This window comes from Cajanus cajan, chromosome 4, assembly GCF_000230855.2.
Source record: "Cajanus cajan strain Asha chromosome 4, NIPB_CcT2T_4, whole genome shotgun sequence".
Classification (NCBI taxonomy): domain Eukaryota; kingdom Viridiplantae; phylum Streptophyta; class Magnoliopsida; order Fabales; family Fabaceae; genus Cajanus; species Cajanus cajan.
The window spans coordinates 5273094-5297738 of NC_138520.1; the positions used below are offsets into that span (position 1 = coordinate 5273094).

A 24645-nucleotide genomic window follows, 5' to 3' on the forward strand; every position below is an offset into this window, starting at 1 on the left:
TGATTATATTATGTTCTTTCTTTTTCTCTATTTACTCTATATCAAACTTTTAGTAAGTCAAAATAAAATTTAATGTTATATTTTTAAGTTAAACAAAAGTAAAATAAACAATTTTATGTATTTTAACTATTATTTTAGTTATACGGTTTTGATTGGTTTCTCTTGTACTTGTACCATGTTCTTGCATGCGTGTATACAAGCGTGTGTATACAAGCGTGATTACATTAGATTCTGCCAAGTATGCATTTTGTTGTATTTCATTGGATTTATTTTTACTATTGGTCTCCATGTCATTATGCATTTGGATTTGGCAGTTGTTATGTGACATATAGATAAATATTTCTCTATGGTAAAAACATTGGAAAATAAACTCAAAATTCTTGTTGAATATTAAGCTGGGGCTATGCATTCGGTGACTTAACACATTTAAATTGTTAGATTTGTAATAATAGATTAGATTGTGACACGTGTACATTTAAGTTAAAATATATTTTATACATGTGTCATAATCTAATTTATTTTTATAAATCTAACGATTAAAATAAATTAAGTTACCATAATTTTTATATATCTCGAATGGGTTGCCGTGTTTTTAGAAGCTCTTTCCTGCGATGTTATAATTGTCGGTACGGATGTATTATTTGATGTATAGTTATAATTATTGGTACGGATGTATTATTTGACGTATTATTATAATTAATGGTACGGATCATATGATGTTTTTAGTATTTATTTTTTCTCTTAAAAAAAACGCTTAGTTACCATAAAGATCGAGCGTTTATAACTTAGCTTCAATTTCTGAGCTCAGTGGAACTATCATTTGATAGTAAGTTGGTGGCATTGATAAATTTGTCGCTTTAATATTTGTTAGATTTTCATAATTTTACCTACATTTTGATAAATTAAGAAAAAATATTTATAAATTATTTTTAATTTTGATTCTCGAATATTTAAAAACCTTTTAAACATATCGAACAATACGTGAAACGTAAAAGAAAACGAAAGCAAAGAAACTAGAAGGAAAAAAAATTGAAAAGAAAAAAAGATGATTTTACAATTGTTTAATAAAACAAAAAGAAAAAAATAATATTATTTTCCTTTATTTAGTTGGGTAAAAAATAAATAAAAATAATAATAATTTACAAGAAAAACATAAGTACTCTTACATAAATTATTTCCAAACAAAATTAAAATAATAATTTAAGGGTTAATTTTATTTTTAATTTTTATAATTTTACGAATTTGCAACTTTATTCTATTTTTCTTATTACAAATTTGATCTCTAATTTTTAAAAATTAAACAATAGTCTGTCAGAAAAATGCAGTATATAATTAAACAAACAAAAAAATATTAATGTAAAATGTAAATGACACTACCGAATAAAATTTTTAAAATTATTAGCTAATGTTATTTACGCTTATACACACACGTTTGTAACCCAAAATAGAATGTCAAATTTATAAAATATATTAAAATTATGACTAATGAATCTAAAAATTTGTTTGAATAGAATAATAAATGTTTTTGAAAATTCCTGTATTAAAAAAAACTTTTTAATTTTAATTAAAAAAATATAAAAACACTTATAACTTTGGTCAGAACAGATGGTAAATGAACATATCATATGCAATAAGCAGAGAGATGAGGAAGCAAACACCTTGCTCAACTGCTGCTGCTGCTGATGAATGAAGATGCATAACATTTATGCAGTGCAACTTTTAGTCCTTCTGAAACATTAACATATCGTGATGGTTATGCATTAAAAAAAAAAGAAAAAAGAAAAAAAAAAGTGATACTGTTCAGATAGGTCCTCTGAATTTACAATTTGTAAAGGCAATGCGGAAACAAGTTAAAGAAAAGCGCCAAATGGTTGCAGAAAAAGACCCAAGCCTCTGCCTCTATATATTCGTGTCGTTTCCTTTCCGATTGCTCAACGCCCCCCAACCAAGAAGGGGACCACTTACAACGCTTCAGCATATTCCATGTTTGATTTATTTCAATTTTAATTATCACATAAATATGTTTTTAGTATTCAGAAATTTTTCAAATTTTTTATTTTTCTCCTAATTGTTTTTTATCTCCATATTTTACAAAAAGTAAAATTAATGTTTACAAGTTTTATAATGATAAAAAACAAAAATTTTACGGAAACCAAAATCAAAACTAGTGCATTTTATAGAAATTAAAAAAATATTTAAGTCTTTTATTACTTATTAGTTTAATTTTCACACTATATAATTCTATAAAATAAAAAATATATATATAATTTCCTTTCTTTTATTTTTTAAAAATATTCTTTAATCTTTAACTTTCAAATTTGGATTGATATTTTAGTTTTTTAAATAATGATTATTTTTAACTTTAGAATATAATTTTTAATTTTTTTTAATAATTTCAATATTTGAAATTTGTTCCATTAATTTCATTATATGAAAATTATGAAATTTAACTAATGTTAAAATAAAAAAAGTCATAAATATATTGAAAAATATTTGAAAAGCGTGTCCAACAAGCAATTTAAAGTTGAAAATTTTAATATTTTTTTATGATAACCGGATTATTTCTTATGTAATTTTTTTATGTTTATAATCTTTTAAATTTCATGATTTTCATATAAATAAATCTAAAAGAATTAAGTTTGATGTTTAAATCAATAAAAGAAATTAAAAAGTATATTCTAAAATTGAAAATAATAACGGTAATAGGAGGACAATATTAATTCAAATATAAAAATTAAAATTGCATAATGAATTTTATAAGAAAGTGGAGTAGTATTGAGATGATTTTTTTTTAATTTAAATTTAAATTTAAATTTATTAAATATATATTTAATTTATGTGATTAATTTTAAATGAATGAAGATTCGGATGAAAGTAAAGTAATAATATATGTGTGTTTGGTTTGAAGTTAGGCAAAAGATTGGAATATGGAGAGAGAAAGACAAAATTAGAGAGCAATGAGAAGGTGTGGTGTGATTATAGAGTAGAGAGTATTTAATTAGCATCACACAAAATAAAAGCGAAATCGAAAACATGGAGTGGAGCGCGTGGGTTATCGCCATCACTCACCACTTTTGGTTTATCCGTTGGAAATTTGGCAGCCAATGGACATTCATACATAACATGTGGCTTCGCAACTGCTATTACTATTAGCTTCCAATGGAGAGGTTTCCTTCTTCTGAACGAGAGAGCATTGTTTTAGGGTACAGAGAGAGTGAGTCGTTGATTGGGAGGTCGTCGTCGAGCAATTCGATGTTGGAGGTGGATTTCAAGGACGTGTTTGGAGGGCCTCCGCGGCGGTCATCGATGAACGAAGGGGAAAGAGGTTGGTGTAGGTGGCCTCCGGAGAGGGTGTTTGGGGAGGAGAGTGGGAATCGGAGGCGTAATGACGACTTCTTCGATGACATATTCGGAGGTGAGGAGTCAGCAAGTGTGTGTTCCACGCCAAACAACAATTTCGCTCTCTCCCGAGTCTCCAGCCCTCTGCCCTCTGCGCCTCATTCACTTCCCTCTCTCCCGCTACCCTTCAGGTTTTTCTTATCCAACTCATTAACTAATATATTAAATAAATGTTACCACTTACTTTAAGTAATTTAATACCTTTTTTTTTTAAAAAAAAAAAAAAGATTGTTGCAATGATACAATACTTGTGTTATTTATTTAAAAATATAAGTTTAATTTTTATTATGAATACAAAATTTAATTTTTAATTTTATTAGAACCCATGAACTTTTTATTCACCCATGGGTCTCTTTGATGACAGAAGAAATAGTCGGATTCCAATGCAATTAGTTGTGAAAATTATTAATAAAAAGGCCAATAATCACATGGGAATTTGGAGATATGTAAATTTAAATTTTAAAAACCGATAATATAAATACTTTTATTCTATTATCTAATTGTTGCTGTAAAAAAATTATCATCTATAATAATATGTTAATGATTATAATTTATATTTAAGGTGATTTTTTATCCTGTCTAAGATGATTTTTAATTGAGTGATAGTGAAGGATTTTTTCCACTAACATTGTATTAAAATTAAATTAAAAGAATTTTCAAAAATTTGAAAGGAGAAAGGAATATGTAAGAAATTTTTTTTTGAGACAGTAACACTTCAGAATTCCCAAAACTTTTCATAAAATTAACTCATAAATGTTTAGATTATATATAAATTTTTATTATGAAACATACAATTCGTAATTCGTATGCGCATCTACAGATGGGCATCCACCAATTGGGATTGAAAGTGATAACCTAAACCAGAAATAAAATGCTCATTTAGTGTTTAAAAACTAAATATAAACATTTAAAACAGGGGAAAAGTTGATAAATATGTTCGTTGATTGAAGGACTTTGTAAAAAAAAATACATAAAAAAGGAAATATATTTAATGTTTTAAATATATATATATATATATATATATATATATATATTAGAAAGATTATTATAAGAATAACTCTTAATAAAGTTACTTCACTCAATAATTTATTATATATATTAAATTTCAATAATTCAACCGTTAAATTAAATTTTTTTAATATATTTACAAATTTTCAAAAATTTAAGAATTATTTAATATTTTATTTCATTAATTTAAATTGACAAATACTCATAAAAGTATTTTATATGTTAATTTGAATTCATATAACGAAATAGCATATCGTTTTCAAATTTCTTAAAAAATTATAAATTTGATCTATATGTTAAGAATTTTTAATTTAACAGTTGGATCGTTGAAATTTAGTATATACCGTGAATTATTAAGTGGAGTAACTTTATTAAGAGCTAATCTTGGAGTAATTTGATCTTTTTCTTATATATGTGTGTGTGTCGGCTATCGAGGGTGCACACACATACATGTCTCCACATTAGGATGATATTGTCCACTTTGAATTTAAATTCTCATTATTTTATTTTTGGTTATCTTCCAAAAGGCCGCATACTAATGAAGACTATGTGTATTTTATAAACTTTTATTTTTTTTCATGATCCAATAATGTGAGACTTCTTTTGAACCCTAACAAATCTCCCCTCAAACAAAAGACCATGACTTAACCTCCCTTCAATGAAAATTTCCTTTCATCTACGAGTATTTAATGGTGACGTTTAAAACTTTAGTCACACCTATCAGTTCTAAATATTTGCAATGTGATTAGCTCACATTAGGACACCTCACCTGACCACCACATCGCTAGAAAAATTTTTGACACAAAAGATCTCACACTTGGATTCGGTGTCTCTCATTATCAAATATTTGTCCGAGTCAAGAAGACTTTCGACACAAGAGATCTCACACTTGGATCCACTGCCTCCCATTGCCAAATACTTATCCAAGACTCTGAGCTGGTCACCTGGCCGATCATTGACTCTGATACCAATGTTAGGTATTTGAGAGTTCACACACAAGTCTCCACATTAATATGATATTGTCCACTTTGGACCTAAATCTTCATGATTTTACTTTTGGTCATTTTCCAAAAGGTTTTATACCAATGAAAATTATTTGTATTTTATAAACATTTATTTCTCCTCATAATCCAATAATATAAGACTTTGTTTGAACATCAACAATATATATAACTTCTTATTTTATATTATTTTTTATTTTAATTATAAGTAATAAATTGAATCTTTATCCTAATTATAAATAACAATCAATAGTTTTAAAGATATTTAGTATTAAATTTTTTTTATACTTTTTATTTATTATTAACTCTATTTTTTATGCATTTACTTATAATTAAAATTAAATTTAATATTCACTTAAAGCAACATATATATTTGGAGTAAAATTTGAACTTATAGTAAAATTAATTAAAAATAATCATTTAATTACCTTTCTTCATCATAATGATTTATATTATATTTCTTATAATTAGGATTAATGGTTGTACTATCTATTAAGCAGTGAGTTGGGAAATTCATGATTTAATTTCTTGTTTCAAAGCAATTCATTAATGATTTGTTGGTGTTCATCTTCAATTTGCTTACTCCTACGATTTTCTAATGACCAGCCTTCCTGCCAAATTGACAAATGGAGTGGACCTTCCAACATTTGGTTCCCCCAACAACACCAGCGATGCTTCAAATGGATATGGCCTTTCAGATTCCCATCTATCCAGATTTTCACCCCATCGTAAGGAGTTGAAAAATGAGTTAAAACCTTACCGACAAAGTCTTCTATCACAAGAATTTTCGAACTCGAGCACATCTGATAAAGCAGACAAAGGAAGCATTATGAAACAAGACATATCTATTGGTGATGTTTCCCCTAATACCAGTAATAGCCAGTTCCATTTCTCAATATATAAATGGGCAAGTAAAGGGGTGCCAATGATGATGCCTCTTAGGACAGAGAGAACCTCAAGGACTAAGGATAAGGTTAAACTTGAGAGATGCTCAAGCGCTAAGGAATGGAGGGTCGGTGAGACTACCACACAAAATCCTGTAGTGTACAATGATTCCTCTTTAATGAGTAATAGAAAACAAGATGTGTCAACTACTTCCACAGCCACTGAAAATCGAGCAGATTCAAACCAGATTGTAGAACAAGTAGTTTCTGCCAAAGCTCAATCAGGTACATCGAGTATCCCTCAAACTGATACTAAAGATGTGGAAGTAGAATCAAGTAATCATTCTGGAAAAACTGAGGCAGCAAGGGAAACGCAGAAGCTTGAGTCTAAGCCATTACAATTTCTGTTCAAAGAAAGTGAAAAGAAACTAGGTGAAGCCACTGAAAATCGAGCAGATTCAAACCAGATTGTAGAACAAGTAGTTTCTGCCAAAGCTCAATCAGGTACATCGAGTATCCCTCAAACTGATACTAAAGATGTGGAAGTAGAATCAAGTAATCATTCTGGAAAAACTGAGGCAGCAAGGGAAACGCAGAAGCTTGAGTCTAAGCCATTACAATTTCTGTTCAAAGAAAGTGAAAAGAAACTAGGTGAAGCCATCTACAGCATGATTCTCTCTTTACATTGTTATATATATATGTATCTATGTTTAAACACACAAATTACTACTTACAACTTACAAGCCTGTGATACTGTCCTTCATTTCCTGTGTCAGATAATGATATGATTACTAGGGAGAGAGACGAAAACAGGATGAAAAGCACCAAAAAGTTGTCTGCTGTTTTTGATGTTACTGTGAATCCAATGAAACAAGAAGAAAAGACAGTTTTCTCGAGAGATGTAGGACATACCACTTCTCAGGGTTCATTGAGATTAGGCGAGAATATGGGGAAAGGCCTAGTTAAAGGGAAGGTCAAAGAATTCGCTCGAATTTTCAACCAAGAAGCTGTAACAAAACCCAAAGTTGACTCCAAATCTCTACCTCAGGGTTCTACTTACAAGCAGAGAGATGCTTTAAAGACAAATAATGAAGTAAGTGTTGTCACAGCATAGGAAGATGGCTAGAAGAGAAAATTCACTTTGTTAAAAGGACATGGATAGTTTGAATATGCTTTAGTGATAAATCTCGTGTACAATTCTAATTTCACAACAGTCGGGGTGTTTAAGATTTCTTTCAATTATTATCCCAGGTGGAAAGTGTTCCTGAACAATCCAAGAAGGAGAACTCTGCCATGGAGACCACCAACATCTCTGCTAATAATTTGTCTCATCAAAATGATATCTCAGCGCAAGGTACTGCTTAGTTATCCAAATCCCGATATTCCTTCAGTTGACAATTGACTTACTATGGAAGTGATTGTATTATGAATATGCTCTTCATTATTCTTAGAATGGTGACAAGAATATGGCAAACTTATAGAGATTATGTGGCCTGCATCTAACAATAGGAAAATATAATTACATAGCAAGCAGTATGCAGCATTTTATTTGCAATTCTTAAGTGGTCTTTATTATTTCCATAACGTTTTCGTCTTAATTCTGTTACATCGGTTCTCAAGATAAAAGTTTCTTTACTGTATAGTCTATACATCCAAGATGTGGATGGTTTCATCCTGATATACTGCAAGGGAAACAGTTTACACGATCAATGAATAATACGGTGCCAATTATTTGAAGCTATTCATTGCAAGTGAAAAACCTTAATTATTATACAAATGTGGCACGCACTTATTTGTTGATGGTGTAAAAGGTTTTACGCTTACACTGATCATTGATCAACTTTTAAATTCTGTATATATGATTTGGGCTGAATACTTGATGATTATATTATGTGATGGAACGAATTGATTTTGTTAGCAGCAATTCCTGATATATCATTTACTGTTATTGGAGATAAAGACGAGTCCTTCAATGGGAGTTTCATGGTATTCCATTACTCAGTTAAATAAGTTCCTTTCATAAGTATGAACTTTTTGCCTTTTTTGCGGCTTATGTTGATAAGCTCCTATATTGGGTTTTGCAGATACAAGTATTAGACGAAGATGAGGGTGAGGTCTTACAAAACCAAGAAAATCAAGAAATCCAAGTAATTTATTACTTAGTAGTTTTTGTTTGTTTCAAGGTTATAGAAGAACAAAATTATTGAGTATATTGTATATAATGTAGATGATTGACAACAAGATACGACAATGGTCTAAAGGGAAGGAAGGAAACATACGCTCCCTGCTATCGACATTACAATATGTAAGAAAAATAAAATTGTCCTTTACTCTTTGCTATTCTTATCCCACTTGATTGAAAATTTGATTTCTTCTTATAGTTTTTCACGTAAAATAAAGCATTTAATTATGACTTGAAATCATAGCTACAGGTTAGTGCTTTTAAGGTCCATCGATGGGACTAGAGAGTCTAATGATCCACCTATTTGAATGGTATATTCTTAAGAGGGAACATAGGATGCAAAATCTGATCACGTGACAATTTTGCAGTAGTAATGTACTTAATTCTGTGGGATGGTTATTTAGCAGTTATGTGTCTAATTATATAGGATAGTTCTGTAGCTGTTATGTATTGATAGTATATGATGGAAGAGTAACTTCGATTTTAGTTTTCATAAGTAATTTATTAAGGTTCTTATTTTATTTTAAATGAGGTTCATCATGTTACATCATTTTTAAATAATTCATATTGCATTTTTGTAAATTTTGTTTTAATGGTGAAATTTTATAAGCAACTCACTCTTTTATAATTTTTTTATTTACATTTCACTTTTGACAACTTAAAAATTAATATAATTATTATAATTAAGTATTAATATAATTAAACATAATAAATAATATTTTTTGATTTGTGAGAGTGGTTGGTGTTCTAAACAACGTTGTTTATTTAAGAATCATTTATTTTTAAACAATTTCTTGTATCATGTGATTACACTCTAATAGAAGTTGTTAATAAGTACGGTTATTTATTAGTAGTAAAATACACTACAAACACTCTGAATTGAGGAGATGTTCCAAGTCGTTGGGAGGCCATCATTATGGTGTGTATAAGGCAGTCCGGACAAAGTACACTCTAGGAGTTTCTCAAATCTCAATTATGCGATAACATTCCTGCTGTAGTTTCCATAAAATTCTGTGTTTAATCATAATGAACACCAATTAAACATGAATTTTAGTTGGTATTGATCATCTATGGTTAACTCTTATTAAAATGGCATTCATCATGCATAAAGGTACTTTGGCCGGAGTGTGGATGGAAGCCTGTGCCTCTTGTTGATATAATTGAAGGGAACGCCGTGAAAAGAGCATATCAAAGAGCTTTACTCTGTCTGCATCCAGATAAGTTGCAGCAAAAGGGAGCTTCTTCAGATAAAAAATATATTGCAGAAAAAGTTTTTGATATTTTACAGGTAACAACATCTTTGTGGTAACTGAATAATAACAGAACAATTTACAATCATTCTATTTCTTTCAGGATCTATGACTAGAATCTTCCTTAAAATTTGTTGCCCGCATTTCTTGTCTTAACCTTTTTTTTTATTAACTTACTGAAGTACGTTTTCTTTGGTATGAATTCACTGAAGTACTCATTTGAGCTTTTTGCTTGATGGTTGATTTCTATTTTATCCAAAAAATTCTCATATACCAAGTCTAGTAGCAGTTGGTGAGAGAATAGCACAAAACTTCAGGAAATAGGACATCTTAATAATTTCACAAGCAACAAACATGATCCTGAACATGAATTGTAATGACCAATATTTTTAAAATCAGACGGCTTATTGAGCCAGTAAAGACACTGGTTTACGATTTATTGATTGAACTGTATTGAAATGTAGATACTGGTCAATTCTTAGGAAGCTATTGAAATGTATGAAATAATTAATATGCCTTATCATTATTTTATTTTATTTTTACAAAAATTGAATTACTATGTCCATATTTTATAATACAGGAGGCATGGACTCAATTCAATATGCTCGGTGCACTCTAATTTTGTCGACATCATTTATTGAGTAAAAGCACTATTGGTGCCTTGTGGGAAGCTTCCCTCCTTAGACTTTTACTCGATCTTGTTCTTTTCAGAAGTGCAAGTGTTACTTCATATAGCTGTAGCTAATTTCACGGTAAATTGGTAATGTAAATGATTGGGTACGCAAAGATGTAATTTTATTGTATGGTATGAATACACCAGTGTTTTTTTTTTTTTCCACAAGATAGTATATATATATATATATATTGTATATATCTACTGCACAAACATACAGATAATCTTAATATGTTTGAGTAAACTTCCCCATATGTTAAGAGAGTAAAATAGGAAGAAAGAAGTAAAAAATAATTTTTTGTAAATTAAAATTAATTTATGTATAAATTATTTTGTAAAAACTTTCATTATTTTCTCTAAAATCTTATTTTTAACTTATGTGTATAATTTAGTTTGAAGTTTAACTTGTAGAGAAACTTATTTTGATTTTTCTTCCTATTCTTATTTTTATTTCAATATGAAAAATGTACTAAAAATAATCTAGCAACTGTCCAAAATCAAAGTATTTAAAATGTGTAATTTTATGTTTGAATCTTTACATGTATATACTAATCTAGTATCCTAGACATGAATATTTTATTTTTAGTCGTGATCCCATAAATCAAAACATGTTACTTATTATCATTAATAATTCAACAAATTATGCTATTATAACTATTATCTCATAAAGCAACTCATTATAATTATTATCATGTACGATCTCGAAAATTTCAACGCCTTATCTCGCCTGTTATTTGGAAGTAGTCAGCAACTGATCTAGACCTGCTCTAGCCGTGAGACATAGAATCCGTAGCTGAATCCTGACTGCTTAGAGGCTAGGTCAATAAACACATCAACTAAAAAGCTCTGATAGTACACAGACTTTCACACTCGAGTGTCAAAGACATGAATAGTCTTAATTGTTTGGCCTGTTTGGTCCACGAGAGGTCTGAATCTGAACAATACAATTTCTTTTAAAGTATCTCCAGCTCTTGTCAATATCAGTCTATTTGAGTTATTTAAATTTTACTAAAATTTCTTATACAAGTTCTGGTACTTAAAAAATAAGAAAAAATATACTGATATGACAAGAGAGTTGCTTATAAACAACTCTACTAAAGATATTCTTAAAACATTGCTACAACCACTAAAAAGAAGCCAAAATTTTGTCCGAATTATTAAAAAATTATTATCTTTTAATAAATTTATTATAAAATAATTATTTTATAATAAATTTATTAAAAAATAATAATTTTTTTAATAATTCAGATAAAATTTTGACTTCCTTTTCGGAGGATAAAGCATTTTCCTTCTAGAAATGATGGATCAACGGTCATGGGTACATCTTGTTTGCTGCTCAACTCTTCAAAGGGGGATCGTAATTGGCGACGCGTAGATCTCACTTGCGACTTTTACTCACCACATCCTATCTTAGTTATCATAACGTTTCACATTTTAATGTTTTGGACAACGAAATAATTCCAGTACCATTACAATTCACAAAAAATGCTACAGATGACAGTGAAGAATATAATGGGACTTTCACATATCAAGACTCAACAAAAAAGAAAAATGTTGTACCGATTATTTTTATAATGAAGATTCTTGCGAAATAAATTAACGTATATACACTTTTTAATTTGGATTCTTAATTTTCTTTTAGCTAGTTTTTTATGGCTACATAAGATTTAAGAGTACTCAGTAAGTATCTCCTATGATAAAACCCAACTTAAATTCTTAACTTATTAAAAGTACTCGGCAACTTATTTTATCCCTATATTTATACAAGAACCCTCATTTTATCTTGAAAAAAAAAATAGTTTATCAACTTGGGTTTTCTTACATAAGAAACTTCAGTAAAAGCTCAAAGAATTCATTTGTTATAATAGTATACTAAAATTCATTTGTAAGACAGCATAAAGAACTACATTGGAGTTGCTCTTCATAACCCTGCAAAAACATTGCAGCTTTGTCTAAATTAAATTCATGGCTGTTAAAAAAATTGCACCGTGGATGTCGGTATTTATTATTAGATGGTGTTGAGTGTTTCCCTTTAAAGGATTGTAACTGTTTGTTCGCGGCTTAGTTCCTTATCAGAACTTCGCCAAAAAAATAAAAATAAAATAAAAAAGGGGGCCCGAGCTCGTTCTACCTATTGCAAGAAACAACAAATAATAACAAGAATCGGAAATTATATTTTAGAATACCCTATATTGAAGAGGATCCTATTGATCCTACAAGTTGACCAAAATATATAGATACATTGAGCTTCTGGTCAGAAATCCGTTAATGCTAAGGTCAGATAAATACATTTTCAAATACGGATACTTGTTTCTGCACAGAATTTCCTATATTAATTTCCTTTTCTTTCCTGATAAATAATGGAACCATACAATGAATATACAGACAGACCACGAATCCGTAGAATTAGCATTGGGAAAACAAACCTGCAGGAAAACGAAACAGAAGATTCAGATCTAATGTTACATGGCCTTTCTCAAGTGAGTCAGGTCATTTATCACAATCAAAACGGGAACGAACGATAACAGTTTTTAATATTGAATTGTGAGCCTCAATGGAGTTCTCCAGCAATTAAAACATATTATTGGTCACGTTATTTACAAGAAAATTACACAAATACATTTCATAAACAATGTTAGGTGAATGTATACTATTTAGCTATTATAAACACCCCTCACTCAATCTGTCCATTCAAAAGCAGATACTAAGTTTGAAATAAAAACTCGACTGGAACTACATTTCATTTGAGACTGGGGCCATGAAATTATCATTCGTCTTTCTGATGCAAAACACTAGGCAGGCTATTATTACCATTGAGAGCGGCATGATATATTCGTTTTTCAGCTAGCCCAATATCAGAAAGTATCAAGTTACCCTGCAAACAGAACATACAATAGACACAATAAGATAAACATCAATTCCCTTTGCTACAAATGGTATAACATGGAGGAATACAATAAAAATAAAGAATGCAAATTACTAGATGCAGCTTTTGACATTCACCTAACCGCACTTGAAAGTGAAAATGAGTATGTAAGATTTAATAGTATAACCCTTTTTGCCTTGATAGATGAAAATGAAAATTAAAGGGATAAAATCAATATTATACGTAATTACCATTTAATCATTTGTATAAAATTGTGGAACAAAACATGATAGAACGAGAATGATATGCAAACCTATTTTACTACTAAGAAAAGAATTATGGTCTGAATAGTCCACTTCATATTATTTGTGATGGTATTTATAAGGATTACAATTCCCAATCATTGGCTCTCCACAAATGTCGGCAACAAAAAAAAGGAATCTACTAGCCAAACGCAAAAGCAATGATAGTGGACGACAATTCTAACAAACTCCTGCAATAGCAACTGTCAATGACACCTAAGAGGGCAGCCAAATAATTCTCTAAATGTGATTCACAGTATCTAACTATCTATTCAAAGTCGTTTAGATAATTAGGCTTCCTTGTGTTTCTCTTGGGCCGAGCATCTTGGGCTGGGGTGGCACTCAGGATTGGGTTGCTATCAAAACATCAGTGCATGAATCTCACAGAAAGTTAATGTTTCTATTTTGAAAAGAAGAGTTATCAAAGGCAGGCCAAAAATCAGTTTCAACCTAATATAAAACTCTATACTCTATAGTATTAATAAGATAAAACTTACAATCTAATTATTTTACAATATACTTTTCAAACAAAAGAAAATACCAACAATTTAATCCTTTATGTATCTTACTATCTTTTTCTCAAAATTTTAAATGCAGAATAAACTAACAAACTTTTCGAGAATGGATTGCCCGAAAAACAAGTTGTTTAAAGAATTATTGAGCAGTGTAACTAAACAGTGTCAATTTATACTCACGATTAAAAACTAACTCCGGCTATAGAATATGAATATCCTTCTTAACTATTTAATTAACCCAACAGTAGAGAAACATTGAACTTTCCCACTGATAAAACAGTATAAATACCTCAGTAGCCATCAACCTTCTAACGTTATTAGCAAATAGTTTGGGATCATCCATCTCCTGCTGTGAAGGATGATAAACAGGTAATCGAATCACCTCCATATAATTCACAAACTGACAGAGGAGAAATATCACATGGCGTACCTGTCAAGATCAATATAAACTTTACGAAATAAAAACTAAAATTGCAAAGGAAAATGACAATTTTTCCAATTTAAATTACCAATTGTTTACATCTATGTTGAAAATGCGAAGATAACATTAAAATAAAATAAAAATGATTAACAGCAGAAACAAATTGTTTTTCCTAGATGGTTAGCACAGCATCTTTTGAAGCACAAAAGCTGGTCTCCATCATAAAACGAACTACAACTTTTTACACTTTAACCAGGTGGAAAGCAAATGTTCTTGAGCTACTCTACACCCAAAAGAAAGAAATAGAAACTACAAAGCCAACTGACAAGTATAAAGAAAGTGATTGTAATAGTTCCACTAGCTTTCTCACAGTTTCAGACATGGAATCAAACTTCAATTTAGAACATTTAAGAAACAATTATTCACACCTAAGGTGCAACTCTAGGTTCAAAATATAATAGTCGCCAGAATAGAGCAGTTTAGCTATCAGCTTAAAAGATTAGCCTTTATAATCAGAATTCAGCAAAAAAAAAAAAATGAAACTTTATTACTACTGAAGTACTCACCCCAGATATGGAATCCCAAGCGGGACTAAATCTCTGGTAATGATATCTTAAAATCACAGGATGTACTGGTGCCTTTGCCAAAAAACCACCAGTCTTGAATGGAAGGAGGTACTCTCCATTTGTCGTTGTACCTTCTGTAGAATACCCAATATCATTAAGTGATTACAAGGACATTGATACACATGGACAACTTAAATACTCTTAATTACTTGATAATTAAATGATAGATACAATAAGTAAAACAGAAAACCATAAAACTTTATTGACTACAGTATGACCAATGCTAGTGCCATCATATGCAACAATTCATTCACATTCTAGCAGCAGAATAATAAACATGAAGAACTATAGAGTGATATTTGAAGACAACAAAATATGAGAGGTGAGAACACTAAGAAATGAACTTAACTAATGAATCATTATGTTGAAGAGAGACTTTTAAGAGAAAGACAGCCCGTGGATGAGAACATGGATGCAGTATTCATTTAATAAATTGGATAAAGGTAAAGAAATGTGGCAACTTTGATCATCAAATTAATTTTACAATAAATACAAATTGCAAATAGAAGCAGAAAAACCTACATCAATCATTTTATACATTATCATCCGTACAAATTACAAAATAAATTCACCTTTCTCTTAACATAGTAGAGACAAAGAGGAGGGGATGGGTAATTTTTTTTGAAAGTTCAAATAACTGCCAAGTAACCATATCTATTATATATATTGGGAACAACAGGGTATCAAACCCTACCTAAGGCATATATATTAGTGCAAATCCAATTTGAGAACAAAACCCGAATTTCACTAAAAGAATATATTTGAATTTTGATTCCACCCCCAAGATAAAAAAAAAAAAAAAAGGATAATAACCTGGAAATAACATCATTAATGGAGCAGATTTGTTCTGATGAGCTTCTCGGATTCTATCAGTGACAACAGCTGCAGGAAGAAAGATTGAATGAGATTAAAATCTAGCCATCAGTTCTAACACTTAAAATATAATTTATATTAAACACGGCATGAAAATCTTAATTTGACTAACAATTACACAAGAATATGCATAACTGGCCGATTGCTGGGGCACCTCTAGACAGTGTGACAAATACCATGAGTATATTTAGAAGCCAGAAGGGAAATTCAAACACAACAAATGAAATTAATTCAGATTGAGAAAAATGAATATTACTTAATGTTGGTCCGATGTTAGAGTTTGGAATGTTAATCAAACATGTGATGCCACCAAAACAGACTAAATGAAACTTCTACAGTAAGTCAACTTCATTAATTACAAACAACGATTCAGCACTCTTGTTTAACAGATGATATAGTTTTATAACAGATCATCTAATTTATGCCTTACAAAGTTACAATTAAACAATCAGGAGGTACACCTATTGTGTAGAAAATTTAAATTTTCAAAATGCAAAAGACCTAAAGCAAAACCCTTAAAAATATGAAGAGAAGAAACACATTAGGCACACAAGGAAGAATAAAAATCCACATTCTTTTACTTTTATTTAAATTGCACACAATTTCACAATTATTATAAAGTTTTCATACGCCAAAATATATATGCACCTGAAACACCCTTGAAGTCTGATGACTTTGATTCCCGCTGAACATATACACAACCAAGGCACTTGCTGTCACAACAAACATACCAAAATATATAAGCACTAGATTCTGAATAATACTTTATAATGGAAAGTTAATGCACATTGAATCATATGACATAGGTTTGAGAAAATAATAAAAAACAGAACACCTCAAGATTTAAAGAACTCAAATAAAGCAATGAGATTTAAATTTGCAATAATCCGTATAAATCCATTTAAGCCAACATACCTGATGAGACCAACAAGAGGAAGTTTAGCCACTGATCTCTTCATCGATGAAATCCAAGATTTGAATCAAATGTTTGGAAAAAAATGTCAGTAACAAACATGAAAAGGACACATTCATAGTCATGGAGAAGGAAAAAAAAAAGTTTGTCACATCACAAACCTTGGCAACAAAACTTGGGAATGATGATGACATGTGATACAAAATATCCAAGTATGACACATGATTAGATATTATTACTCCAGGTCTCCCCAACTCTTCAGGTTGATCCTTGTCTTCCTTCACAAATTTAAGTAGACAAAAGAAAAGAGATAGAACTAAAATCAAATTTCAAGACATAACAATTTTCATTGAGAAATATAATGAAACAAGATGCCTGAAAACTTGTTATCTAATAAATGCTAAAATACATCTCAACAGTCCTCTCAAGAATGCTTCTTATTCAGCATACTGCATACTAGCAAACCACGTACGGAAATCATTTAAAAAAAAGGAACAAAATCCTTGTTTCAGTGCTAACGACACAGAATTCACACAACCCTAACTGAAATGGGAAATACAATTCGTGAGTTAATGACATTCTATTTATACAAGCTGCTATCCAAAACTGAACGACATGCAATACTCCCTTCTTTTTTCCCAAAAAACAAATAGGAAGAAAATACCCAGCAATATCGCTTTGGAATCCATCAAAGTACAACAGCCTTGCCGTTTCAAAACCAATACATCTTTCATCACGCCAGTAAAAATTTTGCCATTTAGAATTCAGTAAACAACGAGAAACATACCACAGATAGAGTTAGCATAAGAATAATTAATTATACTTAGAACAAAACTTAAGATACACTTCCTCAAATACTTTAGGCGTTGTTCTTTTGATCAAAATTGAAGTTCCAACTGGAAAACCTGCTGACCTTCTATGTGAACATTTATTTTGCAAATTATTGAGATGAAACTTGAATAGCAGAATTCTAATAGGAAATCAATACGAAAGCAACTAAGTAACTACATCTAGGTTTTGTCCTTATAAGGTATAGCTATCCCCCTTATAGCCCCAACAAAAAAGAAAAACACTAAATGGTCTTACTCTTTTGGTTAACACTTAATAATGGCATTGAACACAGTGAGTAACGAGAAACTGAGAAAGCGAATAAGAAAAGGCAATTAAAGTGACCTGAGACTGAGAGGGGAAGTTGGACTCCGAAATCCAATAAAAGCCGAAAACGAAGAGCATGACTCTGGAGAGGGCGCGTCCACATGAAACAATAACGGTTCTCCTCCAACCACTCATGTGAGCGTAATCTTCCTGCTCCTCGTCGCGATTGGGCGAAGAGAAGAGAGTGCAAAGCCTACAAATTAAGTAATAGAGGAGCAAGACTGTGAAGGCCAGAACAACTCTTATGGGGAGAAGAGTAACCAGAGCGAAACCGAGAAGGAGCTTCTCCTTGGGCGGCAACTCGCCGCGCCCCATGGTGCCGTAGACGTCGCGGCGGACGTAGGCGGCGAACTTCTTCTCCATCTCGGCGATGGTGTCGGCGGAGGAGGAGACGGTGGAGTCGGACTTGAGCAGAGGACGGTGGTCGGTGACGGTGTGGCCGTTGGGGGGCTTGGAATTGAGGTCTTTGAGTTCGGACTCCATGGCCATGGTTGATCGGAGGAAAGTGAGATTGAGATTAATTAATTAATTAATTAGTCATTGGGGTTTGGTTTCCCTTCCTTCGTTGGGTGGATTTAGGGTTTTAGAGAGAGAGAGAGAGATAAAGGAACACGATGCTCCTTTCGCTTATGCGGATCTGATGGAAACTACTCACGCGATCTTCATCCTTGCTGGGTGCGGTTTTTTTTTCATCAACTGTGCGAGCTGTTTTTTCAAACAAAATATGATGATAACTCAATAAAAACCGGATTAGTGATATTTTTTCATGAATTATATCTTTTTAACATCCAACAGGGTATAATGTTCGGTATACTAAAAAAAAAAAAAAAATTAAAGACAAAGAATAATTACATATTTATCCTCTTCATAAACTCGCCTTTATAATATATAAATTTATATATTATTAATATTTTAACGTGTGTAATACATAAATTGTTTATTATCTATAATTAAAATTTGTAATAAATTATATATAAATAAATATTATATTTAAATGTATAAATTATATTTAAAATTAGTATATATAATTATTTTATAAATATATAAATTATATTTTAAATTTATGATAAATAATTTGTATTATAAAAAAATATTTTTATTTATTAATAAATTTTTAAATATTAATATTTAATTAATTAATAATTTTGATAAATAAAAATCAAATTTCATAAGAAGTTAAGAAAATTCTTATAAATCATTTCCTTTAAGAAATACGTTTAAATTTAATAAGAAGTTAAGATTTATTTTTAATATATAAGGATTAATATATACTAGATGGATTATGACATTTTATACCTCTAATAATTACACAAATAGAAAATTAGATAGTTGTGAGTAGTTATTGAGATGACATATAAAAAGTTATTGTGAGTGACTCTTTAAAAATGAGAGATACATTTTAGAAGATAAAGTGTGCCTACAATTATTAATTATAAAAAATCAACTATTGAGATTTTTGATAAAATAAAATTCTTACAAAATAAAAGCTAAAATTAATTATAATATCAATCGTTGATTTGTTAAATAACAATTATTATTACACTTCATTTTTTTAAGTGCAATTCCTTTATTTTGAAGGAGTTAGATCCTTGTTTTAAGGATTTAACTCTTCTAAAGTGGGTGAATTTCATTTTAAAAAATTAAGTGTTATAATAACTATTGATTAAAGAATTATTTGTTGATATTATAATAAATTTTAGATTTTATTTTATATGAATTTCATTTAACATAGATCTTAATTATTGATTTTATAATTAACAACTATGATGTATTTTTTCTTTTAAACATTCTTTAAAGTTAGATCCTTATTCTAAACAATTAACGATTTAAATACAAATCACTTGCTATTAGGTAATTTTAAAAAAACAAATTATCTATCTATATCTATAATGTATGTTTATGTTTTTATGTTTATATATAACATAAATAGGATATTTCTCTCTGATTTCACATTTTAAATATATTTATACCTCTTTAATATATATTAGTGGAGTTGAGACACTAAATGTCTCTATAAATTTTACTTTAAAAAGTACTTTAAAAATTAAAAATAGTGAAGTCTCTCCATAGAAGTGATGTGTGGTTACTAAAAAAAAAGTAAAAATAAATAACAATCATTATGTATAGTTACAAATTTAGACATAACATTTAAATAATATTTTAAGGGTAAAGAAGTAAAAAAATAATAATAGTGGATACCAAATCAAGATATCCTTTTATTAATGTTATACATTATATATTATAGATATAGACTAATCTTTTTCTCACTATTATATTTCTTAAAGATAAAATTATATATATATATATATATATATATATATATATATATCGATTTTAAAATTACCAACTCATCGTAAAAAAAACTAACTTACTAATTTATATATAGGGATGGCAATATAAATCAAATATCGTGAGTCAATCTTTTAGGATCTGTCTGTGTTAATTTTAGGTAGTGATAATTGTTTTCGTTACTAATTTTGAATTTCATTAAATATAAAGACCATAGTAGACCGTTATAGATAATTTTATAAAAATAGTAAAATTTTGCTTACAAAAAGAATATTATAAATAAAAAATGATGTATTAGATAAGAAGTCAAAATAATTCCTTAAAAGTTTAAGTTGAAAACTAACCACTAAAAATACTATTAGGTAAGATATTTTTATTGCTAAAATAATTGAATAAATAAAAAAATGAATTGGATAAAATGTTAAAAGATATTTACAAACCTCCTGATAACTCCTAAAAATGTTTTCGTAGAAGATAATCTCACCTTTAATATATAGAGTATGATTTAAATGAAATACAAAGTGTTTCGATCCTATTAAGTTTAACATATAAATGTCTAAATTATATTTTTAGTCTTTTATCTTATTTGTTATATTCATCTTGATCTTTTATCTTGTAAAATGTTTATTTTGGTCGTTTATTTCTTAAATTTGGACCAATTTAATTTATTTATTTTTAATAGAGATTGTTTAAAATTTTAAGTTATGATTTTGAATATTTTTTTTATTGATTTAAGACTTAAAATTCTTTTTATTATATTTAATTATATAAAAACTATTAATGCATTTGAAGTTTGAATGAAAAAGTGTTGTAAATATGGTAAAAATTACATAAAAATAAATTTAAAAGACAATAAAAATATTAAAAAATAATTTTATATTATTTTTAAATTATTTATGACACAATCTTTTTAAACAATTTTCAATATATTTATAACCCTTTTAAAATTTTAAGGTCAAACGAATTTCACAATTTTTTAATATTTGATCTCCTATATCTTTTAGCTATCTCTTTAATCATTTTAATAGGAAAAAATATACTTTTTTATCTCTCTATATTTTTTTAGGAGTTTTGAAAAAGAAAGATATTTATAAAAAAAATTATGATTTGAAAATATATAACTGCATAAATTAGTGGTTATTTTTATAACATCAGATAAAAGAATAAAAATGATTTATTTATTAGTGAGTAAGTAATTATGAAGTGTGATATATAGATTTATGAAGAAGAGTGTCTGATAAAAATATAAAAAAAATAAATATTATTAATTTTTTCATAATAAAGAGCATCAAAAAAGTAAACAGATAGTTTAAAAAAAAATAATAAAAACAAAACAAACAGATAAAAGTATACTACAAACAAACAACCCGAACCTCACCAACCCTCAAAAAGTAATTACTAAACATTAGGATTATAAATAAACTCATATTTGTGGATAATATTTGAACTCATTTTAATTTTGACGGAGAATACTCGATTTGACCGGGTATTTTTCTAATTATAATCGTAATATAATAGAAAAATAGTTTTAAAATATTGTGCATTTTTTTTACAAAAATAAAAATTATTTTTGACGGGTAAGAGTACAAGTACGGGTATATCCCGATACCTGACGCCCGATGGGAATGAAGACGAAAATAATATACTCAATGGGTACAAGTACATGTATCATGAAGAGTTTGAGTTGCAAAGACGGAAGCGAATATCATGAAACCTGTACCCGACCCACCCCGTTGTCATTTCTACTAAACATGTAAATGTATCACCTAATAAATATAATTTAATTAGTTAATAACTACGACCTTAATTGATTAAATTTGTCATTTAATCCATTAAATATAGCATCGTTTTTTTTAGGAATTGAATATAGCATCGTTTAAATTTCTTTGTCATGTCTTTGTATTTAAACTCAAAAATTATACATGTGGATCTCATCACTTTTTATTTTATTTTTTCTTATTTATTTTCAATAAATAGACACATCGATTTCATAGTTGTTACAATAAGTAAGAATTAACTCTTCGATCACGACAATTATTTACATTTCATAACCATATTTTATTTTTAATTAGAAAATTCGAATACACATTCAATTAAATCTATTTCTAAATAAATAGGCATGTCAAAATATATACCGACAATACATAAAATATCTATTTTCAGCTTGTTTATATTTCCGTTGAATATAATTTGTAGTATAATCAATACATGTATGAATTAAATCAAAATATATAACTAATATTATTTTTAGGTTGAATAATCGAATTAGAAAGTTATCAATTTGTTATTTGGAATTTTTTTATCTACAAAAAATAAACACAATAAAAAAATCACAACAACTCATACAATGTAATTAAGCAACTAAGCTACTAAAATATAATTGAAGTCTATCCCAGTGAGATACGAACAAGGAATCAAACAAAACTTTACCTTCTACGTATCTAAGCCTACAAAAAACCGTACTAAATATGATAACGACGTGCTGTAGTTAAATGAATAATTAATTAGAATAACGACTTGTAATGTTATTTCCTAAATGAGTCGCGATTGTAATAAGAATAAGAATAGTAATAGCCACATTTTTTTATCAGGTCATGGTATCCCTCAGCCTATAATTATAGGCACAATAAATACAATTTAAAATGAGTTAAATTAATTATATATTATCAGAATTTGATTTAGTTAATGTTAAAATATTTTATAAATAATGAAATTATTTCAATTTTAGTCTCTCTCATATAAATAAACTAATTTCAAACTGTATAAAACGAAAACTTATAACTTTTCAAATATTTCTTAGGTGCATGTTTATATAAATAAGCTAAGTTCAAGCTTTATGAAATAAATATTTTAAAGCATCTAAGTAATATAGCATTCGTTATTAATTAATTAATTAATTAAAAATATTGTTATTCGCATCAAGGAACCTAGTGTCTTTTTTCTTTCTTTCCTGCCAATACTTATTTGATGAGAATGAAAAAAGTAAAAAAGAAAAAAAAAGTTAGTCCTATTATAGATGGTAAAAGATGTTTTAATTAGTTTTTAATTTTAATTATCAATTTTATCATAAATTAATAATTAAAAACATTATAATTAAGTTAATTTATTAAAAAATGAATTTATTATTGTTGTTTTTCATGAAATTTAAGTTTAGTTGGTTTTCAACTTTTCATCTCTACTTTTCTCACCACATTAAAAAATTTAATTTGGTGTAGTGTTTTTTGAATAGCAAACAAAGTATGAAGAATTGTTGTTAAAGAAAAAGTTTTATTTGGTATGACTGTCTTCAAAGTATTTTTTTATATTATATTATAAAAGTGAAATATTCACCAATTTTATTAATGATTTATAGAAAGTAGACTAATTATCTCATATGTAATTTTTCCCCTTAATCACATTTTCATCTACAATATTAGAATATGAATTATTTCTTAAGAGATTCAACTTCATATTCACTTGATTCAACTTAATATTGGTGACTCCAAATATTATTAATCGAAATTTCAAACTTAAATCATTATTTTTTCTTTATCAGTAAAAAAAATTATTATGTCAATAATAAAATCAATAAAAAATATTACTAAGACAATAATGAAAATCAAACTTAAATCTTCATGCAACAATCCAATTTTTCAATTACTAAACCCAAAAATTATCATTCAAAATCATATTCTAGAGACATTTATATTGTTGACAAAACACACTAAATTTCCAAATATTTATGCAAGTGAGTGAAAATTTAAGGTAAGTGAAAATCAATCCAATAGTCAATATGTACGTGATTCTTGAAGAATCTCACTATCATGATGACTACATAGGTAAAAAGAAGGAGCAATTAAACTTTTATGTCTCATTAATTTATGAATGGAATCATGAATCATTACTATTTTTTATCCATAAAAACTACAATGATTGCAACAAAATTTGAATGTAAAAATTTGTGCATATTACCCCTAGTCTCCCACTTAATAGGAAGAGGGGTAATATCTTAAACAGAAATTTTAAGTTTGTCTAGAAAACTTATAAGTGAGTGTTTCTAAAGTTTGCTTAAAAAATTATAATTTTATAGTATATGGTTAATATATATTGAAATGTTTCATGAACAAAGATAGAAGGTATCATATTTCAATAAATTTTAATTATTCAACTTTTTTTTTTTATTATGGTGATATTTATAAGTGAAACCTAAAGACTTTAATCATCTTAACTTTTTGCATAAATGAAAAGAGTGAAGGGACTTGTAATAAATAGGTTTTTAAGTTTGTCACCTATAATCAAGGATTTCTCA

The 24645-nt window shown here is 28.4% G+C and overlaps 2 protein-coding genes and 1 long non-coding RNA gene across 5 annotated transcripts; 1 reads left to right on the top strand and 2 right to left on the bottom strand.

The window, feature by feature from the left end:
* Positions 1-1479: 1479 nt before the first annotated feature.
* Positions 1480-3202, bottom strand: LOC145957576 (uncharacterized). The gene is made up of 2 exons (XR_014433614.1): positions 3070-3202; positions 1480-1728 (listed from the first exon to the last, which is right to left on the bottom strand). It is a non-coding gene; the product is annotated as an uncharacterized LOC145957576 (long non-coding RNA).
* JAC1 (J-domain protein required for chloroplast accumulation response 1) lies at positions 2949-10565 on the top strand. 2 transcript variants are annotated; one of them, XM_020364224.3, is made up of 9 exons: positions 2949-3530; positions 6015-6943; positions 7069-7385; positions 7544-7646; positions 8211-8278; positions 8377-8439; positions 8520-8597; positions 9586-9762; positions 10305-10565. In XM_020364224.3, the coding sequence occupies exons 1-9, from the start codon at positions 3160-3162 to the stop codon at positions 10341-10343; spliced, it is 2145 nt and encodes a 714-aa protein (XP_020219813.2). In that variant the 5' UTR covers positions 2949-3159; the 3' UTR covers positions 10344-10565. The 2 variants fall into 2 exon arrangements, with proteins under 2 accessions (XP_020219813.2, XP_020219814.2); XM_020364225.3 differs by having other exon boundaries at positions 2951-3530; positions 8214-8278.
* A 1983-nt stretch (positions 10566-12548) lies between these two features.
* On the bottom strand, positions 12549-18806 carry LOC109802392 (Phospholipid/glycerol acyltransferase family protein). Of its 2 annotated transcripts, XM_020363747.3 has the most exons (9): positions 18087-18806; positions 17075-17191; positions 16916-16953; positions 16649-16713; positions 15941-16009; positions 15068-15201; positions 14370-14510; positions 13209-13272; positions 12549-12823 (listed from the first exon to the last, which is right to left on the bottom strand). In XM_020363747.3, the coding sequence occupies exons 1-9, from the start codon at positions 18555-18557 to the stop codon at positions 12804-12806; spliced, it is 1119 nt and encodes a 372-aa protein (XP_020219336.1). In that variant the 5' UTR covers positions 18558-18806; the 3' UTR covers positions 12549-12803. The 2 variants fall into 2 exon arrangements, with proteins under 2 accessions (XP_020219336.1, XP_020219335.1); XM_020363746.3 differs by lacking the exon at positions 12549-12823 and having other exon boundaries at positions 12909-13272.
* Positions 18807-24645: the final 5839 nt, after the last annotated feature.